General features: G+C 39.2%; 1 protein-coding gene across 3 annotated transcripts in view; it reads right to left on the bottom strand.

Annotated features, from left to right (window-relative positions):
- The window catches only part of mast4 (microtubule associated serine/threonine kinase family member 4), a 136,611-nt gene that overhangs the window by 68,099 nt on the left and 48,843 nt on the right, over positions 1–19,669 (bottom strand). For 2 of the 3 annotated variants that reach the window (XM_057819964.1, XM_057819965.1), the window contains exon 4: positions 18,446–18,477. In XM_057819964.1, coding sequence (XP_057675947.1) covers positions 18,446–18,477 — 32 coding nt within the window. Of the gene's footprint in view, positions 1–11,127; positions 11,209–13,653; positions 13,891–18,445; positions 18,478–19,669 lie in introns of those variants that run through there. The other variant, XM_057819966.1, reaches the window with a different exon arrangement.

Below are 19,669 nucleotides of genomic sequence, written 5' to 3'. Positions count from 1 at the left end.
GATCAGGCATCCGTGTGGGCAACTGTGGCCACCACTGACTGACAGTAGGACCCCGGAAGGACCCAGCAGCATGGTTGAAGTTTTTTTTTAATATCTTGCATAAGAGAATATGCATTGTTCCTTTAGCCTTCTAAGGTATTTACTGAGTGATCCTTTCACTCTAAATGTAACTTGTAGAATTAGCGTAGCATTCGCGTGAGCATTAGCTTTAGCATGGCAAGCATCATTTTAAACTCTCACTTGTTTATATCTCGTCATGACGTCCTGGTGGGTTTAATTATTTGAAAATAATGTGATGTTCTTGCTGAGTGTGTATAATCATAAATAGAAGTGCTGCGTCTTTTGGTTTGGTAGCACAAAACTGAATTAATCCAATTTGAAGCTGTTGAAGTATTTTTTTTTTTAAATTGCCCTTATAATTCACGTACTTAAAAAAAAGTATATCTGCCTCAAATATCGGCTTGAGATATAAGCAATCGGCTGATATTTTTTTAATATATATATACAGTATATATCTGTATTGGCATTTTAAAATCCCATATCAGTTGACCTCTAAACCTGACAATTGTCTCGATAATTGCAGTATCGCCATATCGTGAGATCATCATTAGCATAAAGCCTTGAACTGCAAAACGCATCATATCGTGAAGTACCCAGAGGTTCCCAACCTTAGTCAAAGGTACCGTAATTTTCGGACTATAAGGCGCCACCCACCAAATTTGACACGAAAACTACATTTGTTCATAGATAAACAGCACTGGACTATAAGTTGCAGCTGTCCTCACTGTATTATGGGATATTTTCACCAAAACATATTAAACGGTAACAATTTATTTGACAGCGGCAACATAGTCAGAAGACCAAATGAACCACCATGACGCTTTGAACCAATTGGCTACAAATCTTAATTGCGTCAAGAAGCTTCATTTGGCCATCACTGCTCCCTTGGGGGAGACAGTCAACCTCTGCTGCCACCTGCTGTCAACACTGTTGTCGTCCAACATGCCTCCTAACATGCATTGCGGCACTGCAGATGTAGATAATAATCAATATTCATGTTCTGTGCTAGTTATTTTGTTCAGTTACTGTTCGAATCGTTTCATTAATTGCTAGTTATGGTATTTGGTAACACTTTATTTGACACTGGCGCCATAAGACTGCCATGTCATAATTATGACATGACACTGTCATGAGCATTAATAAATGGTTATAACAGAAGTCACTCAGTGTCATCTGGAAAATGATCTCACTTTTGAATGGATGTAAAAGATCCGAGCCGGACATAAATGGTGTTAGAGACATAATTTGGCCGATGACACTTAACGACATCTGTCATAGGCATTCAGTAATGACCATGATAGTGTCATGTCATAATTATGACGGTTTTATGACAGTTTTATGATGCCACTGTCAAATAGAGCGTTACCTATCAACCCAAATAAATCAACAAATAAGCCCCACTGGACTATAAGCCGAAGGATTCAAAATGAGGGAGAAAAGTAGCGGCTTATAGTCCAAAAATTACGGTAGATTGGATGTCTAGCGCTGTCAATGGCTTTGAAACAGAGCATTCATAGCCAGTCTTCCCGGTTCTGGGGCATTTATAGGTCACTTCATGTTCATTTTCAGTTTACTTGAACTGTTAATTTGAAGTAACTTCCTATTTATTTGGGGGGTATTCCCAGGTCACTTTCTGTCCGGTAACACAAAATCAACAGGAAGCGATTTGTAAATGTCCCAAAATCAACAGGACGTGACCAAAAATTGATACATTTTAGATTGATTCCTTGACCCATGTAATGATAATTGCTGTATTACAATATCATGAGATAATCGTGATTGTGAGCCTTGTATCGCAAATCGTATTGAATGTTCCGTCTTAAGAAAAATTGAGGCCATTTGATCGGCCTCATATTTGGGACATTGCGATTGGTCGCTTGACGGCGACGTGCGCACGCGGTCGCACCGCGGCGAGCATTGTGTCACGCCGACGATGAATTTGACGCCTGGGAGAGGCTCGGCCGCTGGGCGGAGGCCCACGTCACCACCTAACGGGTGAAATCGCAGGTGTTAAACTCTACATCATCATTTCGTTTAGCCGGCAAAAGCATGGAACTAGAACAGTCTCATAATGAACACACAAACAAGTTCAATGCACACACACAATATTGCAGCAACAATAGGCAACTCAAAGCCATTTTAGTTTGGCTTGGCGTTAATTACTCGCAGATTTTTGCTATTGCGCTAGAAGAGACTCGAGTCATTAGCCAGCTGGTGTAATGAGCCGGTGACCTCCATGTTTGTGCTGCAGGTTTGACTTTGGCCCCGTGGGAAGCATTATGTCTTAAGTGGAACACCGAAGGAGAGCGCGGCTACAATTAGAGCCGAGGCCGGCAGGGACACACGCGTGCGCTTGCACACAAGACAGTAACTCTGTGAAGCTGATAGGAGTGCGACAAAATATCGAAAAGATGATATTATAAAAAAGGAACCAACAGATTGCTACCAAGATTTTCCATGAGCCAAATGTCTACATTAGCTCACTGGCTGTCATTGACGGCGCTAGACATCCAATTGATTTTGAGTGGTTTGGACGTCTAGCGCCGTCAATGGCACTGAAACAAGAGCATTGACAGCCCGTCTTTTGTGGGCATTTAAACGTTACGTCCTGTTGATTTTGAGTGACTTCTTTTCTATTTGGGGGCATTCTTGAGTCACTCAGTTACCCAAAATCAACAGGAAGTGACTTGAAAATGCCCCAAAATAAACAGTGATTAAAATTAACAGGAAGTGACCTTTAAATGACCCAAAAGATGAAGTGATTGAAAATCAACAGGAAGTGATCCGATATCAATAAGGGGTTGCCATAAATTGCCTAAAAATCAACAGGAAATTACTCAAAGTCAAAAGACCGTGACCTGAAATTAATAGGAAGTTACCCGGATATTCACTAAAATCAAACGGAAGAGACAGATTAACAGGAAGTGACCCAAAAATGCCCCAGAAGTAACAAGAAATGACCGAAAAGGAGAAAGTGACTCGGAAATGTCCCGGAATCAACAGGAAAAGACCCAAAATGTACAGAAAGTGACCGAAAATCAACAGGGAATTACCTGAATTCCCCCTAAATGAGTGTGCCAAAATTAATAGGAAGTGACTGGTAAATACACTGAAATCAACAGGACGTGGCCGATGAACAGAACGAAGGAAGTGACTCAGCAAGTGGTCACATCCTTTTTCAGTAACCCAAAATCAACATGAAGTGATCCGTAATCAATACAACATGACCTAGAAATGACCTAAAATCAACAGAAAGCGACCGATGAAGAGAAAGTGACCCGGACATGCCCCAAAATCCCCCTAAATGAGGGGTCTGCAACCCGCGACTCTTTGGCGCAGCCCTAGTGGCTCCCTGGAGCTTTTTCAAAAATGTTTGAAAATGGAAAAAGATTGGGGGGGAAATATATTTTTAGTTTTATTATGGTTTCTGTCGGAGGAAAAATATGACACAAACATTCTTCTAATTCATTAATTTTATAATGACTTCGTAGGCAGCATTGTACAACATATTAATCACATGGTACGTCATTCTCTATAGGATGCACTGCAAGGAAAATAAAACATTTACCATATTTTCTGCACTATAAGGCCCATCTAGTATAGAGTGTAAGGCACAGCTTCAATGAATGGCTTATTTTAAAACTCCTTTTATGTATAGGGCGCACTGCGTTACAAGGCGCAGTAGTAGTAGTAGTAGTAATAGTAGTGGTTGGGTTTGCGTTATGCTTCCACAAGATTGAGCTGAGCTAAATGGAATGTCAAGCCATGATTAACCAATATTGATCCATATATAAGGCACATCGGATTATAAGGTGCACAGCGTCGGCTTTTGGGAAAATTGAAGGCTTTCAGGTGCACCTTATAGTGCGGAAAATACGGTAATCATGAAGGCTCATTATGTAATTGTAGCCAATTTAGTCATTTGATAGTAGGCCAGTGCTTCTCAATTATTTTCTGTTATGCCCCCCCAAAGGAAGACGTAAATGTTGCGCGCCCCCCCAAACTCTCTGCCGCCACTATAAATAGTACTGTCTATAAAAGTACTATTATAAGTATGCCTCTGCCTAACATTGTGTCCTTTTTTTCTATTAAAGAAAAAAAGTGACATAGATCAACTTATAATAATGTATAACTTTTAACATTGTTTTGTTTGTACCAGAAAAGATTTAACGTGCATCAATTTGCCTGAATTAAAAAAAAAGTCGCATCCAAACTGTAAAAATACACTCAAGGTACATTTTTGACCATTTGATACTGAAAAATAAAATGTAATAAAATCAGTAAATAATAACATTCAAATTGATTAGAAATAATAATTCATGAGGACAATATGCAAAAAATTTGACCGAAAATGAATAGAAGAAAAAAAAAAAAAAAAAAAGAGTGTCTTTGGACAGAAGGACAGTTTTTATTTTTGCTGCTCACCGAATCAGCTTTTGCAATGATGTGGGGTTTATTTTTCACTGAGCATGCTAACAGTGCTCACTGGTTTACTGATATAACACTGACAAAGCGGGACAATTGTTGTCAATATTCGGCACGTTTTCGCTGAAAAACAAATCACACGGCTTATCAATGAGATTGGAGTCTAATGTCTTTAAGTGACGTCTCAATTAATTTAGCTTCTGGCTGTCCGCTGTAATCATTTTTAGACACAGTAAACAGTGGTCTTTCCTCATCTCCTACTGCATTAAAAGTCAAAGGCAAACGGCCCGAAAAAAGGGCATTCTCGGCGGCCGAGGGAGAACCGTAGGTGAGGGCGGTCGTCGTGACGATCCCAAGCCGAAAATGACACTTCTTGGGCGGACACGTGAGAACCGTAGAAGACAGTGGGTCGCTGCCGTGAGTCCGGCCGGAAAACGGCTTTCGAAATTGGTGCACAGCTCTTCATCTCTTTTCTGTGTGCTCTTGCTTAGTTCAAAAATACTGCGCGCACTCTGAAAATGACAGCGCCACTGCCACCCACTGAGTGGATGTGCAAGTACACTTTATTCTAGGACGGCAAAAAAAAAAAAAATAAAAAAAAAAAAAATAAATAAAAAGCATGTTCCCCGAGGTCACATGCGCCACCCCTGGCATCGCTCTGTGCCCCCCTGGGGGGGCGCGCCCCATTATTTGAGAAGTACTGTAGTAGGCTAATATAGATACTTATAGCATGTGTTGCCTTCATTATAAGGCATATACAAGGCTTTCAATTCTTTTGTGGCTCCAGACATATTTGGTTTTTATTTTTTTGCTCCAATAAGGCTCTTTCATAATTTTGGGCTGCCGATCCCTGCCCTAAATGAACTGCTACCAGCGGCCATAGATGTCCCATCCGTTTGAAGTGGATGTCTACGAGTGGTAAACTCATTCCAATTCACAGCAGAAGGATAAAAATACTAGTCCTTCTCAAAAAATTAGCATATTCTGATAAAGTTTATAATTTCTGTAATGTACTGATAAACATCACACTTTCATATATTTTAGATTCATTACACACAACTGAAGTAGTTCAAGCCTTTTATTGTTTTAATATTGATGATTTTGGCAAAAAAAAAAGTCAAGAAAAAATCCCTATCTCAATAAATTAGCATATCATGAAAAGGTACTCTAATGAAGCTACTAACTTTTTCCATTTCCATTTCCACCATGACTGACAATAACTTACCCGGAATCAAATCCCTAAATGGTACTCAAATTACTCTCACTGATTCATACAAATACTTAGGAATTTGGATTGACAGTAATTTATCATTCAAAACTCATATTCATCATCTAATCCGTAAATTTACATTTAAACTTAGCTTCCTGTATAGAATCAAAGGCTGTCTGTCAACTTCTAACCAAAAAACCATTGTATTATCTTCTTTTGTTTCTGTACTTGATTATGGGGACATCCTGTACTGTCATGCAGCTCCATCAACTCTTCAACAGTTAAACCCGGTCTATCACAGTGCACTACGTTTCATCACCAATGACAATTTCCACACTCATCATTGTACCCTTTATCAAAACGTTGGTTGGTCCTCACTACAATCAAGAAGAAATACCCATATCATGTTATTCATCTATAAGGCTTTACTGTGCAAACTTCCGAACTACCTCACATCTCTCCTGTCATTCAAATCCAGTAACTACTTAACCCTAAACATTCCATTCACTCGCACTAATGTTGGCAGAACTGCTTTTAGCTACTATGCTCCTCTTAAATGGAATGAATTGCAAACTACTCTTAAACTACAGTCAATCATTGATCTTGGTGATTTTAAATCTCTTTTGTCTGATGTTTTTACAGATTATTGTAACTGTTTCCATTAGTTGTTTTTTTTGTTGTTGTTTGATATTTGCGAATGTTTCTTTGTACTCAGGCCTCTCTTGTAAAAGAGATATTAATCTCAATTAGACTGCCTGATAAAATAAAGATAAAATAAAAAAAAATAAAAATAAAAAATAACCTAATCATCTGAATCAACGAATTAACTCAAAACGCCTGCGAAAGATTCCTGAGGCTTTTAAAAACTCCCAGCCTGGTTCATTACTCAAAACCGCAATCATGGGCAAGACTGCCGACATGACTGCTGTCCAGAAGGCCATCATTGACACCCTCAAGCAAGAGGCTAAGACATAGAAAGATATTTCTGAGCAAATAGGCTGTTCCCAGAGTGCTGTATCAAGGCACCTCAGTGAGAAGTCTGTGGGAAGGAAAAAGTGTGGCAGAAACGCCGCACTATCAGAAGAGGGGACCGCTCCAGACCTTGGGGAACCTGCAGAAACAGCGGACAGAGTCTGAAGTAGAAACATCCAGAGCCACCATGCACAGGCGTGTGCTGGAAATGGCAGAAGCGCCTGACCTGGGCTTCAGAGACGCAGCACTAGACTGTTGCTCAGTGTTCCAAAGTACTTTTTTCAGATGAAAGCAAATTTTGCATGTCATTCGGAAATCAAGGTGCCAGAGTTTGGAGGAAGACTGGGGAGAAGGAAATGCCAAAATGCCTGAAGTCCAGTGTCAAGTACCCACAGTCAGTGAATTCAGGGTCCCCCCAGGATTGATAAATCTAAATTCAAGACTTTTAAGACCTTTTTTAATGCCATTTCAACTGAAAATTAATACTTTTCTCGCACCCACTATTTAGATAATATTGAATCATATTCAAAAAATAAAGCACTGAACATCAAATTTAACCTCAATTACTAACAAAAGTAGTTTGACAAAAGAATGCACAATTACTGAAGATACAATTAAAACACATTTAAAGTGCCTGTGACACAAAAAAGCATGTTTATTTCATAATACACGCGGTATTTTATGCCCCTGAATGATATGGGCCGCTTGGATGTGTGTGGAAGCGATCGCTATTTTTATTTAGTTTTTTGAATCCCGCGCCATGAAAATGAGTGACTTCCGGCTTCGGTCTTGCATTAAGGAGGAGGGCGCTGTGACGTGTACGGTAGAAGATGTCCTCTTCACGCTACAGTGTACTGTTGTGTATGAGGACCAAGGATTCAGCTGATTTTGCGGATTAATACGTTTATTTTTCGCATCACGCCAGCCAAACGGCTGCAGAAAAATCATTCTGTATGAGGGAGAGGCGTATGCGCCTTTTTGGAGTTTCAAAAGGTTCCCATTCACCGTGGATATTTACTGTGGGACCATTGGACTTACGAGGAAGTGAGTAAACACCTTGTTTTGTATTATGTCAAATACGAATACAGCGATTACAAAGTAAACACTACAAACTTCCTTTAAATGAAGGACTACTTACGTTTGATCATTGATAGGCACGTAAAAAGCTCTCCTAATCCTCATTAGCAGCAGCACGTTAGCTGCACAACAACTCCAGCCACCCTCCTCCGGGGAACGAACTGTAAATTGCTCTCCGCCGGGCGGTTTGCTGATCCGCGAAGACAATCGACAACCGGGTCGTCATGTCAAATAATCCAGGACAGTTATGTGTGATTTTCCGCTTCGAAGACTTTGAAACATCACTCGGTTCGGGTTAGCATGTCGGCTAGCTGTCACGCCTTCTGGTTTGTTTACATTCCCCGAAGCCGGGGAAGGGAAATGACATATGTCCGATTTAGGTGTCACAAAATATCGTTCGGGAGGTGCGACAGTAAAGGTGAAGTCGACAGTTTTGACCATTATGGAGTAATTTTGCCATGTCGTCCTGAATAAATGCATTTTTATTATTTCATATTCCATTCAGCACAAGACTGTTATTTGTCATGACCATGCCATTTATTTAGCAATTGGGGAAAATACTTGGATAAAAAGAATATCCTGTAAAAATATTGAAGTAAAGAGACAGAAACAATGACATTTTGCCGCTCTCTTCGTCGTGTTTTCCTCGTTGTGAATAGTTCCCCCTCGACGGGCTGACTGGTCCTTCTCAAGCCATTTATATAGCTATTGGGGAAAAATACTTGGATAAAAAGAATATCCTGTAAAAATATTGGAGTAAAGAGACAGAAACAATTACATTTTGCTGCTCTCTTCGTCGCGTTTTCCTCATTGTGAATAGTTCCCCCTCGACGGGCTGACTGGTCCTTCTCAAGCCATTTATATAGCTATTGGAGAAAAATACTCGGATAAAAAGAATATCCTGTAAAAATATTGGCGTAGAGAGACTGAAACAATGACATTTTGCGGCTCTCTTCGTCGCGTTTTCCTCGTTCTGAATAATTCCCCCTCAATGATAAGCCCAGTCTACCGCTGACGTCATCCACCTGTTGGGGACGCTAAAGCCCTATAATGGAAGGCGTGGCTAACCGGCAGATTAAAAGACTAATTTCTCGTCATCTGTGCTTTGCTAAATTGTTGTATATAGTCGAATCGTCTCAAAATATGATTCCAATTCACATAATAATGCCATTTAAGACTTTTTTTCTCATGTCATATGCTCTTTAAATATAAGGTCTTTCAGATTTTTTTTTTTTTCAGGATAAAATGAATTTTACACTATTTTGTAAAGCAACTTCAGAAATTACATTTGCAATACAACAGGTTTCCCTTTTAAGAGGACCTAGTCAAGGTGGTAGGTTGGTGATTGACAAGTTGGTCACCTTAACTGGTGATTGTCAAGTTGGTCACCTTAACTGTAAAGTGCTTGGGAAATTTTTGCAATTGGCAGTGAAAGTTTAAAAAACAGCCACTAAATGGCAGTAGTTTACCATTAATTACCACATAAGTATACAAAACACATCGTAATCCTTTGTTAGCTATTGAAGACATTTCTTTTAATCGGATAGAGAAATCCATACTCTTATTAATCAAGAAAAACATTTAAATATACCAGGAGGTGTTTTCCTATCACCTACATTATAATTTGCTTATCACCATGCCATGTTATTCAGATCAACTTTACCCGGCACTCGTTCCAATAATAGTGTCAACCGTGTTGTGTATCTGAGGGTGATGGTGGATCTACGACTCCGGTTTATCCATGCTATGGTTAGTGCACCTGCCAATACACCATTGAACATGGCTAACTCTTGAGTTAAAACTACAAAATTCACATTCATTCGAAAGGTAAACCGTACAGAAATACATTATTGCATCTAACACGTTTTAATTGAAGAAATCGGCAACTTACTTACTTAGGTCCACTGCCTTCGCATGACCCATAAACTGCGACCCAAAGTATCTGGATGCGACTTGGTCGCCGATCCAATACCTCACACGCTGGTCCAACTGTTTGGACATGGTTGTCTTGTTGAGGCTTTCGTCGAACATAACAACTAAGGCATCTGAGCAGTTCCTTACGTTAGCACACAGCACTGTGCGATTGCCTGCTGTTGTGATGTTGATGCTAATGATGCTAACAGCGCGCACGCACGAGGTGCATTATGATTTGTAGTGCAGTGCATTGTAAAAATTCTACACGTCATCTTCGTTATGGATTAAAAAAAAAAAAAAAAAACTTTGTCACGGATATAATTTAGGTTGCACTGAGATGTTCTTCAAAATTAAAACCACGGTGAAAAAATTCCAGACTTACAACAGCTAATTTAATACTTTTATTACCTTTAATAATGGAAAACTAAATTCAATGCTTTTTTTAATACTTTTAATAACCCGCGGGTACCCTGGTGATGGGCTGGGGTGCCATGTCAGCTGCTGGTGTTGGTCTACTGTGTTTTATCAAGGGCAGGGTCAATGCAGCTAGCTATCAGGAGATTTTGGAACACTTCATGCTTCCATCTGCTGAAAAGATTTATGAAAATGAAGATTTCATTTTTCAGCACGACCAGGCACCTGCTCACAGTGCCAAAACCACTGGTATTACTGTGTCTATTGGTCTGCCAACTCTCCTGACCTGAACCCCATTGAGAATCTGTGGGATATTGTGAAGAGGAAGTTGAGAAACACCAGACCCAACACTGTGGATGATCTTAAGGCCGAAATCGAAGCATTCTGGGCCTCCATAACACCTAGGCAGCGCCACAGGCTGATTGCCTTCATGCCACGCCGCATTGAAGCAGTTATTTCTGCAAAACGATTCCCGATCAAGTATTCAGTGCATAGCTGATATAATTGAAGGTTGACTTTTTTTGTTTTAAAAAACACTTTTTTGTATTGGTCGGATGAAATATCCAAATTTTTTGAGATAGGGATTTTTGTTTTTTCTTGACTTTTTTGCCAAAATCATCAATATTAAAACAGTAAAAGGCTTGAATTACTTCAGTTGTGTGTAATGAATCTAAAATATATGAAAGTAATTTTTATCAGCACATTACAGAAAATAATGAACTTTATCACAATGCGCTAATTTTTTAAGAAGGACTGGTAGTTTGTTTTTCTGTCTATGAGTTGTTTTGTCGAATGATTTCCTGACCCATGTATCGATAAGTATTGTGTCGCCTTATCGCAAGATCAGCATTACCATGAGCCTTGTACCCAAAATCGTATCATTGACTACCTACCCCTATTTGGGAATCAAATTCAGGTGACTCATATGGAACAAATATGTGCTCTGAACATCCCTAGTTCTTACCCCTGAATACAAAATGTGTAAACCTAGCACGGTGTGTCTATTTTAATCCTATGCAGCAGGTGGTGGGGTGAGCGTGGCGTCACTCGCTTACCTCCAGAAGTGAAAGGCATGCAGCGGGCTGCACGGACTGCACGGACTAGTGGGAGTGGGGCTCAAGCTTCGAGGCGTGAGGCTGGAAGTTAAACGGAGCAAGGTGAAATAGAGACGTCTCATCACACGGCTCTCGGCCGAGGCGTTTGTCCCGCTTCTGAATTCGTTTGACATTGCGTCTCCTCTAAAATCATCCCCCAAAAAATTGATGTCACACGGTGTCGCTGCAGTGTCGAGGTCACGCTGAGGTGAAAGGATTTTACTGCAGTGGATTTAGGAGCTCATTAGCATCAGATTATGCTTACATTAAAAAATCCCTGGTGAGTTCTAGGCCCGTTAGGAATATTTCATGATTAGGGAAACCAAATGATATAAAAAGATCAAATCTGGGAAAACAGTGACGTCCGTCAATAGATGTAGAGATAACAATAACAAAAGATGGTATTTTTGTCGGTGTGATTTTTCACAATTATGAATGGTGCCATTGTGAAAAAGGATCCACTTTACTTCCTGAAGAGGAGAAGGCTACCCACACAAAAACAAAATTGAGTGGCAGAGGCGGTGTTGAACGATTGGTACAAATCGGTCTCCAGACTTAAACCCTACAAAGCATGCATTTTTATCTGTAAAGTGAAAAATTTTAAAATACCTGGGGTGAATCATTTCAAGAATAGGAGGTCCTTTGTTTACGACAGGCATATTATCATCAGATTTAATGTCAATGTTTCAACCCTTCCTCTGAATTAATTTTTTTTGTTTTTAATATATTTTTAATATATTTTATTTTGGCTGTATATTTTTAAGCCTTTATACATATACTGTATATCAAACATACATACATATGAAATTTATTTTTTGAACAGCTTTTAATTTTTTGTATATTTCCCATTAAAAGGAATAAAACTTAAAATTAATATATTATATATTTATATATATATATATATATATATATGTATAAGTATAATATATACATATAAATAAAACTTACAAAGTTATAAACTATAAAAATAAACCATACTGTATATCAAATAAACACATATACAATAAAATATTTGCATTTTTAAGATATTTTTATTTTATATTTTTAAAACTTATACTGTTAATAAAAATTTAACATTGTATTTTAAATTTTTTTACTTTTTAAAATGTATAGTAAAAGTAAATATGATCTATTTTAAGTCATTTTTTAATCTAATGTTTAAAAGATATATATCTTTCAAATAAAACAAAACATAAAAATACTATTTGGATCTATTTTTGTAAATAACATTCCAAATTATTTTTTTTTTAATATTTAAAAAAAAAAAAAAAAAATACTGTAAATACTGCCTGATTTCTATAATATCTAGCAATGCCGATGGCATTGACAGATGAGTATTCACAGCCAGTTATCCCAGTTCAAATGACTAGGACATCTATTATTAGTGGCAAGCAATGTAAATACTATGAAATTTTAAAATTATATATATATATTAAAAAAAAAAAATAAGTAAAAATATTACCAGGAGCTGTAATGAGAGTATTCCTGTTTTTATTCTTTTATCTAATTAATTTTGTTTGAATAAACATTTATATTTATAACATATTCCCAAAATTAATGTCAACATATATGGACGCCACAAGTAAGCCGTATGTAAGCCAAACGTTCGTGTTGCGGCCTACATGACCCAAAATGTGATGTCAACGTTTAAGCTGAAGTTTTTTTTTTTTTTAAACACCATTATGCTCTATAGTTAAAATAACACTATTTTTTGATGGAGGATGAACATACATATGCAAAAAGTGCTTAAGAAAATTGGTTGCGAAGAAGGGGGGCAATACAATATCATATTTAAATGAGCGCCACCCTCTACGCTAATTCAAGGACACGTGAATATAATCGATTAAGCTCTTTAATCATTTTCAAGTAGAGTAAGGCTAAAACATCATTTGTTTCTGTTATTTCTAAGAATAAGCGATGAATTTCAGGGAAAAGTACTTCCCCATTTCTTCTAAATTTTGACACAAACAGACTGAAATACAGGATACGTGCAAATATTAAGTCATCGATTGCAGTACGATTTAGGTAATAGGAAGCAAAGTACCACGTGAAGTATGAATACCTGCTGTTGTCATATCAATACTGTATCACCAGATAACAATGCGCTACTGTGTGCCGCAGCTCGAGTTGAACTAGTTGAGCGTGCGCGTGTACTGTAATCCTATTAATGCGGAACAGGAAATAACCTTGACAGAGAGTCTGTGAAAAATAGCACATGCATGTACATGACGACTGCATCTAAGAAATATGTACCCTCCTCCTCTTGTTCTTTCCCCATTGCGGATTAGGAACAGAAAAAGACAACAGAATCGGGACAAACGCCTCCGCTGCCGACAAAAAAGACTGCCCGAAATCTGCCGACGCCAGAAAACGTTTACATTGCGGCATGTGCATCGCACGCACGTGCACCGAGCAAGCGCACACGCGCGCACAGCAGATAAGAGACTTCCTGCCGCAGATGAACGGCTAACAAGGCAACATACTCACTCGAGCGTCAGACCAGGAATTCTCAGCCGTTCCCGTTGGGCTTTCATGGCTGCCACTTTGCTCTATTGTGATCATCATAAGCGTTTCCTGCCTGCCTGCGACGCACACATGCCGTCAGCCGGCCAGCCTAGCGCCCCTCGGACCCCCTCCCTCCTCCTATCACGCTGACAAAGAGCAGTCAAAACAGTGCGATGAGACGATGACGACGTGCCCCCAATCACGAAAATGAAGGGGGGGTTTAAAGAGGTTGGGGGGGGGGCTTCTTGTTTTGGTCCTTTCCACCTTGAAGCTGTCAAACAAGACCCTCAGCTGCCAACAATACAATAGCCCCTCCTCCCGCTCCTTCATAATCGACCCATACCTCCCTCTTTTAACAGAAGCCCACCCCCATCGCCCCCCCATCCCAACAGCAAGCGACACCACCACCTGGCGAGCAGCTGCAGTGCAACTAAAGCTGGCTGATTATCTGAGGAAATGGCATATTTTGGTTTTGACATACATGCTTTCGCAATGGCGTTCCTCATATGAAGAACAAAGACGATTGCTCTAAGACCGCAAGGAAAGCTCAGCTTCCCTCAAAATGTCAAAAAATAAGTTATCAAATGTATACTGTTGTGTGGACATGCCACTGACTAAATATGCTAGGGCTGTAGCCATCGTGTTGAGAGAAATGGTGGAGGAAATGTTTTGTATTCATAACTGTGTCCTCAGTTGATGTGGAAATAATGCTCCTATTGCTTGTTATTATTGACATATTAACTTTTCGCCACAAGATGGCAGGATGGGACTTAGTTGTCTAAAGTGCTACTTTTATTACTTCTTTGTGTTTGACTTTGATGACTTTGATTTGTGGGATTGCCTGTGAAGACAGCAATGAGAGAGGATGTACCCGCATGTCAATGGAAATTAAACACGCCGAGTTTTGGCTAAAAGACAACTTATTCTCCGTCAATTCTTCCTACGAATGCAACGTTGAGCTGCAACCACCTCAACACATCGATTATTTACGTCATTGATTAGGGCGGCAGCTATCGATTATTATAGTCGTCGATTAATCAATGAACGAGTTAGTTCGAATAATCGAGTAATCGGATAAGGAACATAGAAAATGAAAATACCTAAACTAAGCTTTGAATGGTATAAAAATAAATAAATGAGGATCTAAGTACAACAAAAGAACAATTGGCTAACTTACATAGCAAAAGTCCGCTAGCTTAAATGCTATACAATGCTAAGGTTTTTTTTTTTTTTTTTTTTTTTTTACAATGCTCTTAACATACAGTGGGGCAAATAAGTAATTAGTCAACTACTAATTGTGCAAGTTCTCCCACTTGAAAATATTAAAGAGGCCTGTAATTGTCAACATGGGTAAACCTCAACCATGTGAAAAAAAACAGAAAATCACATTGTTTGATTTTTAAAGAATTTATTTGCAAATCATGGTGGAAAATAAGTATTTGGTCAATACCAAAAGTTCATCTCAATACTTTGTTATGTACCCTTTGTTGGCAATAACGGAGGCCAAACGTTTTCTGCAACTCTTCACAAGCTTTTCACACACTGTTGCTGGTATCTTGGCCCATTCCTTCATGCAGATCTCCTCTAGAGCCGTGATGTTTTGGGGCTGTCGTTGGGCAACACAGACTTTCAACTCCCTCCAAAGATTTTCTACGGGGTTGAGATCTAGAGAGTGGCTAGGCCACTCCAGGACCTTGAAATGCTTCTTACGAAGCCACTCCTTTGTTGCCCTAGCTGTGTGTTTGGGATCATTGTCATGCTGAAAGACCCAGCCACGTCTCATCTTGAATGCCCTTCCTGACGAAAGGAGATTTTCACTCAAAATCTACTTATACATGGCCCCATTCATTCTTTCATTTTCACAGATCAGTCGACCAGGTCCCTTTGCAGAAAAACAGCCCCAAAGCATGATGTTTCCACCCCCATGCTTCACAGTGGGTATGGTGTTCTTTGGATTCAATTCAGTATTCTTTCTCCTCCAAAGACGAGAACCTGTGTTTCTACCAAAAAGTTCTATTTTGGTTTCATCCGACTATAACACATTCTCCCAGTCCTTTTCTGGATCATCCAAATGCTCTCTAACAAACCGCAGACGGACCTGGACGTGTACTTTCTTTAGCAGGGTGACACGTCTGGCAGTGCAGGATTTGAGTCCCTGGCGGCACATTATGTTACTGATAGTAGCCTTTGTTACTGTGGTCCCAGCTCTCTGTAGGTCATTCACTAGGTCCCCTCGTGTGGTTCTGGGATTTTTGCTCACAGTTCTTGTTATCATTTTGACGCCGCGGGGTGAGATCTTGCATGGAGCCCCAGATCGAGGGAGATTATCAGTGGTCTTGCATGTCTTCCATTTTCTAATAATTGCTCACACAGTTGATTTCTTAACACCAAGCTTTTTACCTATTGCAGATTCAGCCTTCCCAGTCTGGTGCAGGTCTACAATTTTGTCTCTGGTGTCCTTCGACAGCTCTTTGGTCTTGGCCATAGTGGAGTTTGGAGTGTGACTGACTGACATTGTGGACAGGTGTCTTTTATACCGATAATGAGTTAAAAGAGGTGCCATTAATACAGGTAACGAGTGGAGCCTCGTTAGACCTCGTTAGAAGAAGAGCTCTTTGACAGCCAGAAATCTTGCTTGTTTGTAGTTGACCAAATATTTATTTTCCACTCTGATTTGGAAATAAATTCTTTAAAACCAAACAATGTGATTTTCTGTTTTTTTTCCCCACATTGACATCTAATCTTTTCAAGAAGGAGAACTTGCACAATTGGTGGTTGACTAAATACTTATTTACCCCACTGTATATTATCGGTTATCGTATCGGTATCGGCCTTGAGGAGCAGGAAGTTATCGATATCTGTATCGGTTTCAAAAAATGGATATCGTGCACCCTTAGTTGTTATATTTACTGTCGCCAGTAGAGGGCAGTGCATCCACCCAAATTAATAAAACAATGCAAACACTTTCAAAACAAACCATTACAACTCCACTTTAATTAAATGAATACTCAAAGCAGCAAAATTTAATTTGAATTTTTTTTTTTTTTTTAAACAAATTACTCGAGTTGATTAATCGTTGCAGCACTATTATCCATTAATCTATTGATTAGTTAGTTCGAATAACCAAGTTATCGTATTACAGTACAAACATTTAATGCCTTGGAAAATAAATTTTAGGAGATGTAAAACAAAAACGTGTTTATGCTTGCTTATTTTTGGCTTGCTAAGATTGCACTTTGATTTTGGGTTACTGAAAAAGAAGGGATTCAAGAGTGTTTCCAAATGAATAGGAAGTGACTTAAAATCAACAGGAAGTGACTTGTAAAGGATCACAAGACACGCTCTGGTCTCAGTGCCATTAACAGCGCTATATGTCCAATTCAGTCAAAATGAATTGGATGTCTAGCACCATCAATGGGAGCTAGTGAGCTAACGCAGATGCTATTCTAATGAAAGATTTTGCTAGCAACTTGTTGGTTCCTTTTCCTATTTAAAAAATGACACCTTTTTAAAATGATATGTCGATTCTTGGTGGGAGCATATCGATAAGCTTTTGGGCTACAAAGTATGAGGATATATCACCTCTTCGATATATTGTCACACTTCTATCAGCTTCACAGAGTCTTGTCTTGTGTGCGAGCCAATTACTCGGGAAATGTAAACTAGCACACCAGATTTATTTTGAATACTGTAATTTTCGGACTATAAGCAGCTACTTTTTCCCCCTCATTTTGAATCCTGCGGCTTATAGTCCAGTGTGGCTTGTTTGTTGATTTATTTGTGTTAATAGGTAACACTTTATTTGACAGCGGCATCATATGACTCCAATATGAGCGTCATAATTATGACATGACACCATCATGGGCATTAATTGAATGCTTATGACCGATGTCATTTAGTGTCACCGTGCAAAATATGTCACTAACTCCATTTATGTCCAGTTGGGATCTTTTACATCCATTCAAAAGTGAGATAATTTGCCAGATGACACAAAATGACATCTGTCATAAGCGTTCATTAATTCTCATGGCAGTGTCATGTCATCGTTACGATGGTGTTATGACAGTCTTATGGCGCCTCTGTCAAATAAAGTGTTACCAAATACCATAACTAGCAATTCATGAAACAAATTGAACAAGAACTGAAGAATTAGCACAGAACATGAATTTTGACTGTAATTTACATCTGTAGTGCTGCGATGCATGCTAGGAGGCATGTTGGACAACAACAGTGTTGACATCAGAGGATGACCGTCTCCCTCAAGGGAGCAGTGATTGCCAAATGAAGCTTCTTGACGCAATGAAGCTTTGCAGCCAATTGGGTCAAAACTTCAAGGGGATCATTTGGTCTTATGATGCTGCTGACAAAGTGTTACCGGTTAATGTCTTTTGGTGTAAATATCCCAAGATACAGTGAGGACAGTTGCGCGTTAATAGTCCAGTGCGGCTTATCTATGAAAAAATGCCGTTTTCGTGCCAAATTTGGTGGGTAGCGGCTTATAGTCAGGTAAGCCTCATCGTCCATTTGGATTTTACTGTTGTGTTTTCAAGGTTTTGTTTTGTTGCGTAAAATCCTTGAAAATGCTTGGACGTGTTAGGCGCACAATATTTGTCAGCAGCCTGTCTAAAATATATTTGAATAAATGAAGGAAAATCTGATAAATTTGCTTCATTGAAGCTACCAGCTGGTTCTAAAGTTACGTCTAAAGTCACTGTCAATTTAGGGAAAGTAAAAATTTGACTGACAGGTCACATCAGTCATGGATTGTACTTACAGACTGCCTCTTCGGGGAAGACTGAGCTCCTTCTGTGAAAGGAAAAAAGCAAAAGACAACGTATTAAAAGCACGGCATTTAGACCATGTAGCACGTCAGGTGAAACGGAGGTCGGGCTTGTAGTGAGAAAATCCAACAAAGAACCCACTGAATCCCCCGAGGGATTAAAGGCCCCGAGGCACTCGTTACAGGAGGGATAACTCAAAATTCTCACAGCCATAATCACATCCGACTTTACCGATGTGTTAAAATGAAAGCTGGAATATAGTTCGGGGGGGAATAAAAGCACTATGTTATATTTAGGGATGACCCTGATGCAATCACGTGATCTGAAATTGAACCCGATGATGGCATTTTCATAAGATCGGAATGAGGTATTTATTTAAAATAAATAAATGAATAAATAAATATATATTTATATATATTTTTTTAAAGGTAGTGCCCGGGTTATGAACGAGTTCCGTTCCTACGCTGGCGACGTAACCCGAATTCACGTGTAAATAAGAATTAACCCTTTAAAAATTCTAAATTGCTCTCCAAAATATCTTAAAGTATTGTATTTTGTTTAATGGTGGAGGATACACTGCCCTCTGGTGGCAGCGTTGCGTCTGTCTGGACTGTCGTTCAATAATGCTTCCATACAGGAGCACTCAGACGTCTCACATGGATAAAGAATAGCTGTGCTCTGGTTTGGCCCACACAAGGCTGTGAGTTGCTTCAGCTAATATATGTTTGTGTATGCATTTGTAATTAAGTTTAGAGCTACGGTTTGTGGAGTTACATGTGAGCAATTTGCTATGAGAATTGTAAATACGTTAGCATTCGTAGCATTTAAGTTAGCGGACTTTGGTATAGCAAATAAGGCTAACTTAATCTACTAAATTTACATACTGATCAGAATAGATGGATGTTTGAACACCAATGGTTTTCAATAATAACATAGGGATTGTGTAAAAGGGTTTATTGAACACACACACACACAAAAACACGCGATCACGAAAAGGGAGACACAAAAAGGGTCCGTGACAGTAGGCTCGGATCAATAAGAAAAAAAAAACAAGACAAACCGTGCTGAGAAGCAGACAAACGAAAAAAGCAAGGCAATGATGCACCTAGCAACAAAGGGATATACAAACTGTCAAATGGGAGCAGGTCAATATCTCGGCAAGCCACCTAGGATCGGTTTAAAGACACTGATGATGAGCTGGAATTGGATGCAGGTAC

This window comes from Corythoichthys intestinalis, chromosome 17, assembly GCF_030265065.1.
Source record: "Corythoichthys intestinalis isolate RoL2023-P3 chromosome 17, ASM3026506v1, whole genome shotgun sequence".
Classification (NCBI taxonomy): Eukaryota; Metazoa; Chordata; class Actinopteri; order Syngnathiformes; family Syngnathidae; genus Corythoichthys; species Corythoichthys intestinalis.
The sequence above is the reverse complement of the archived record's forward strand: the minus strand, read 5'-3'. Positions and strand labels throughout refer to the sequence as shown.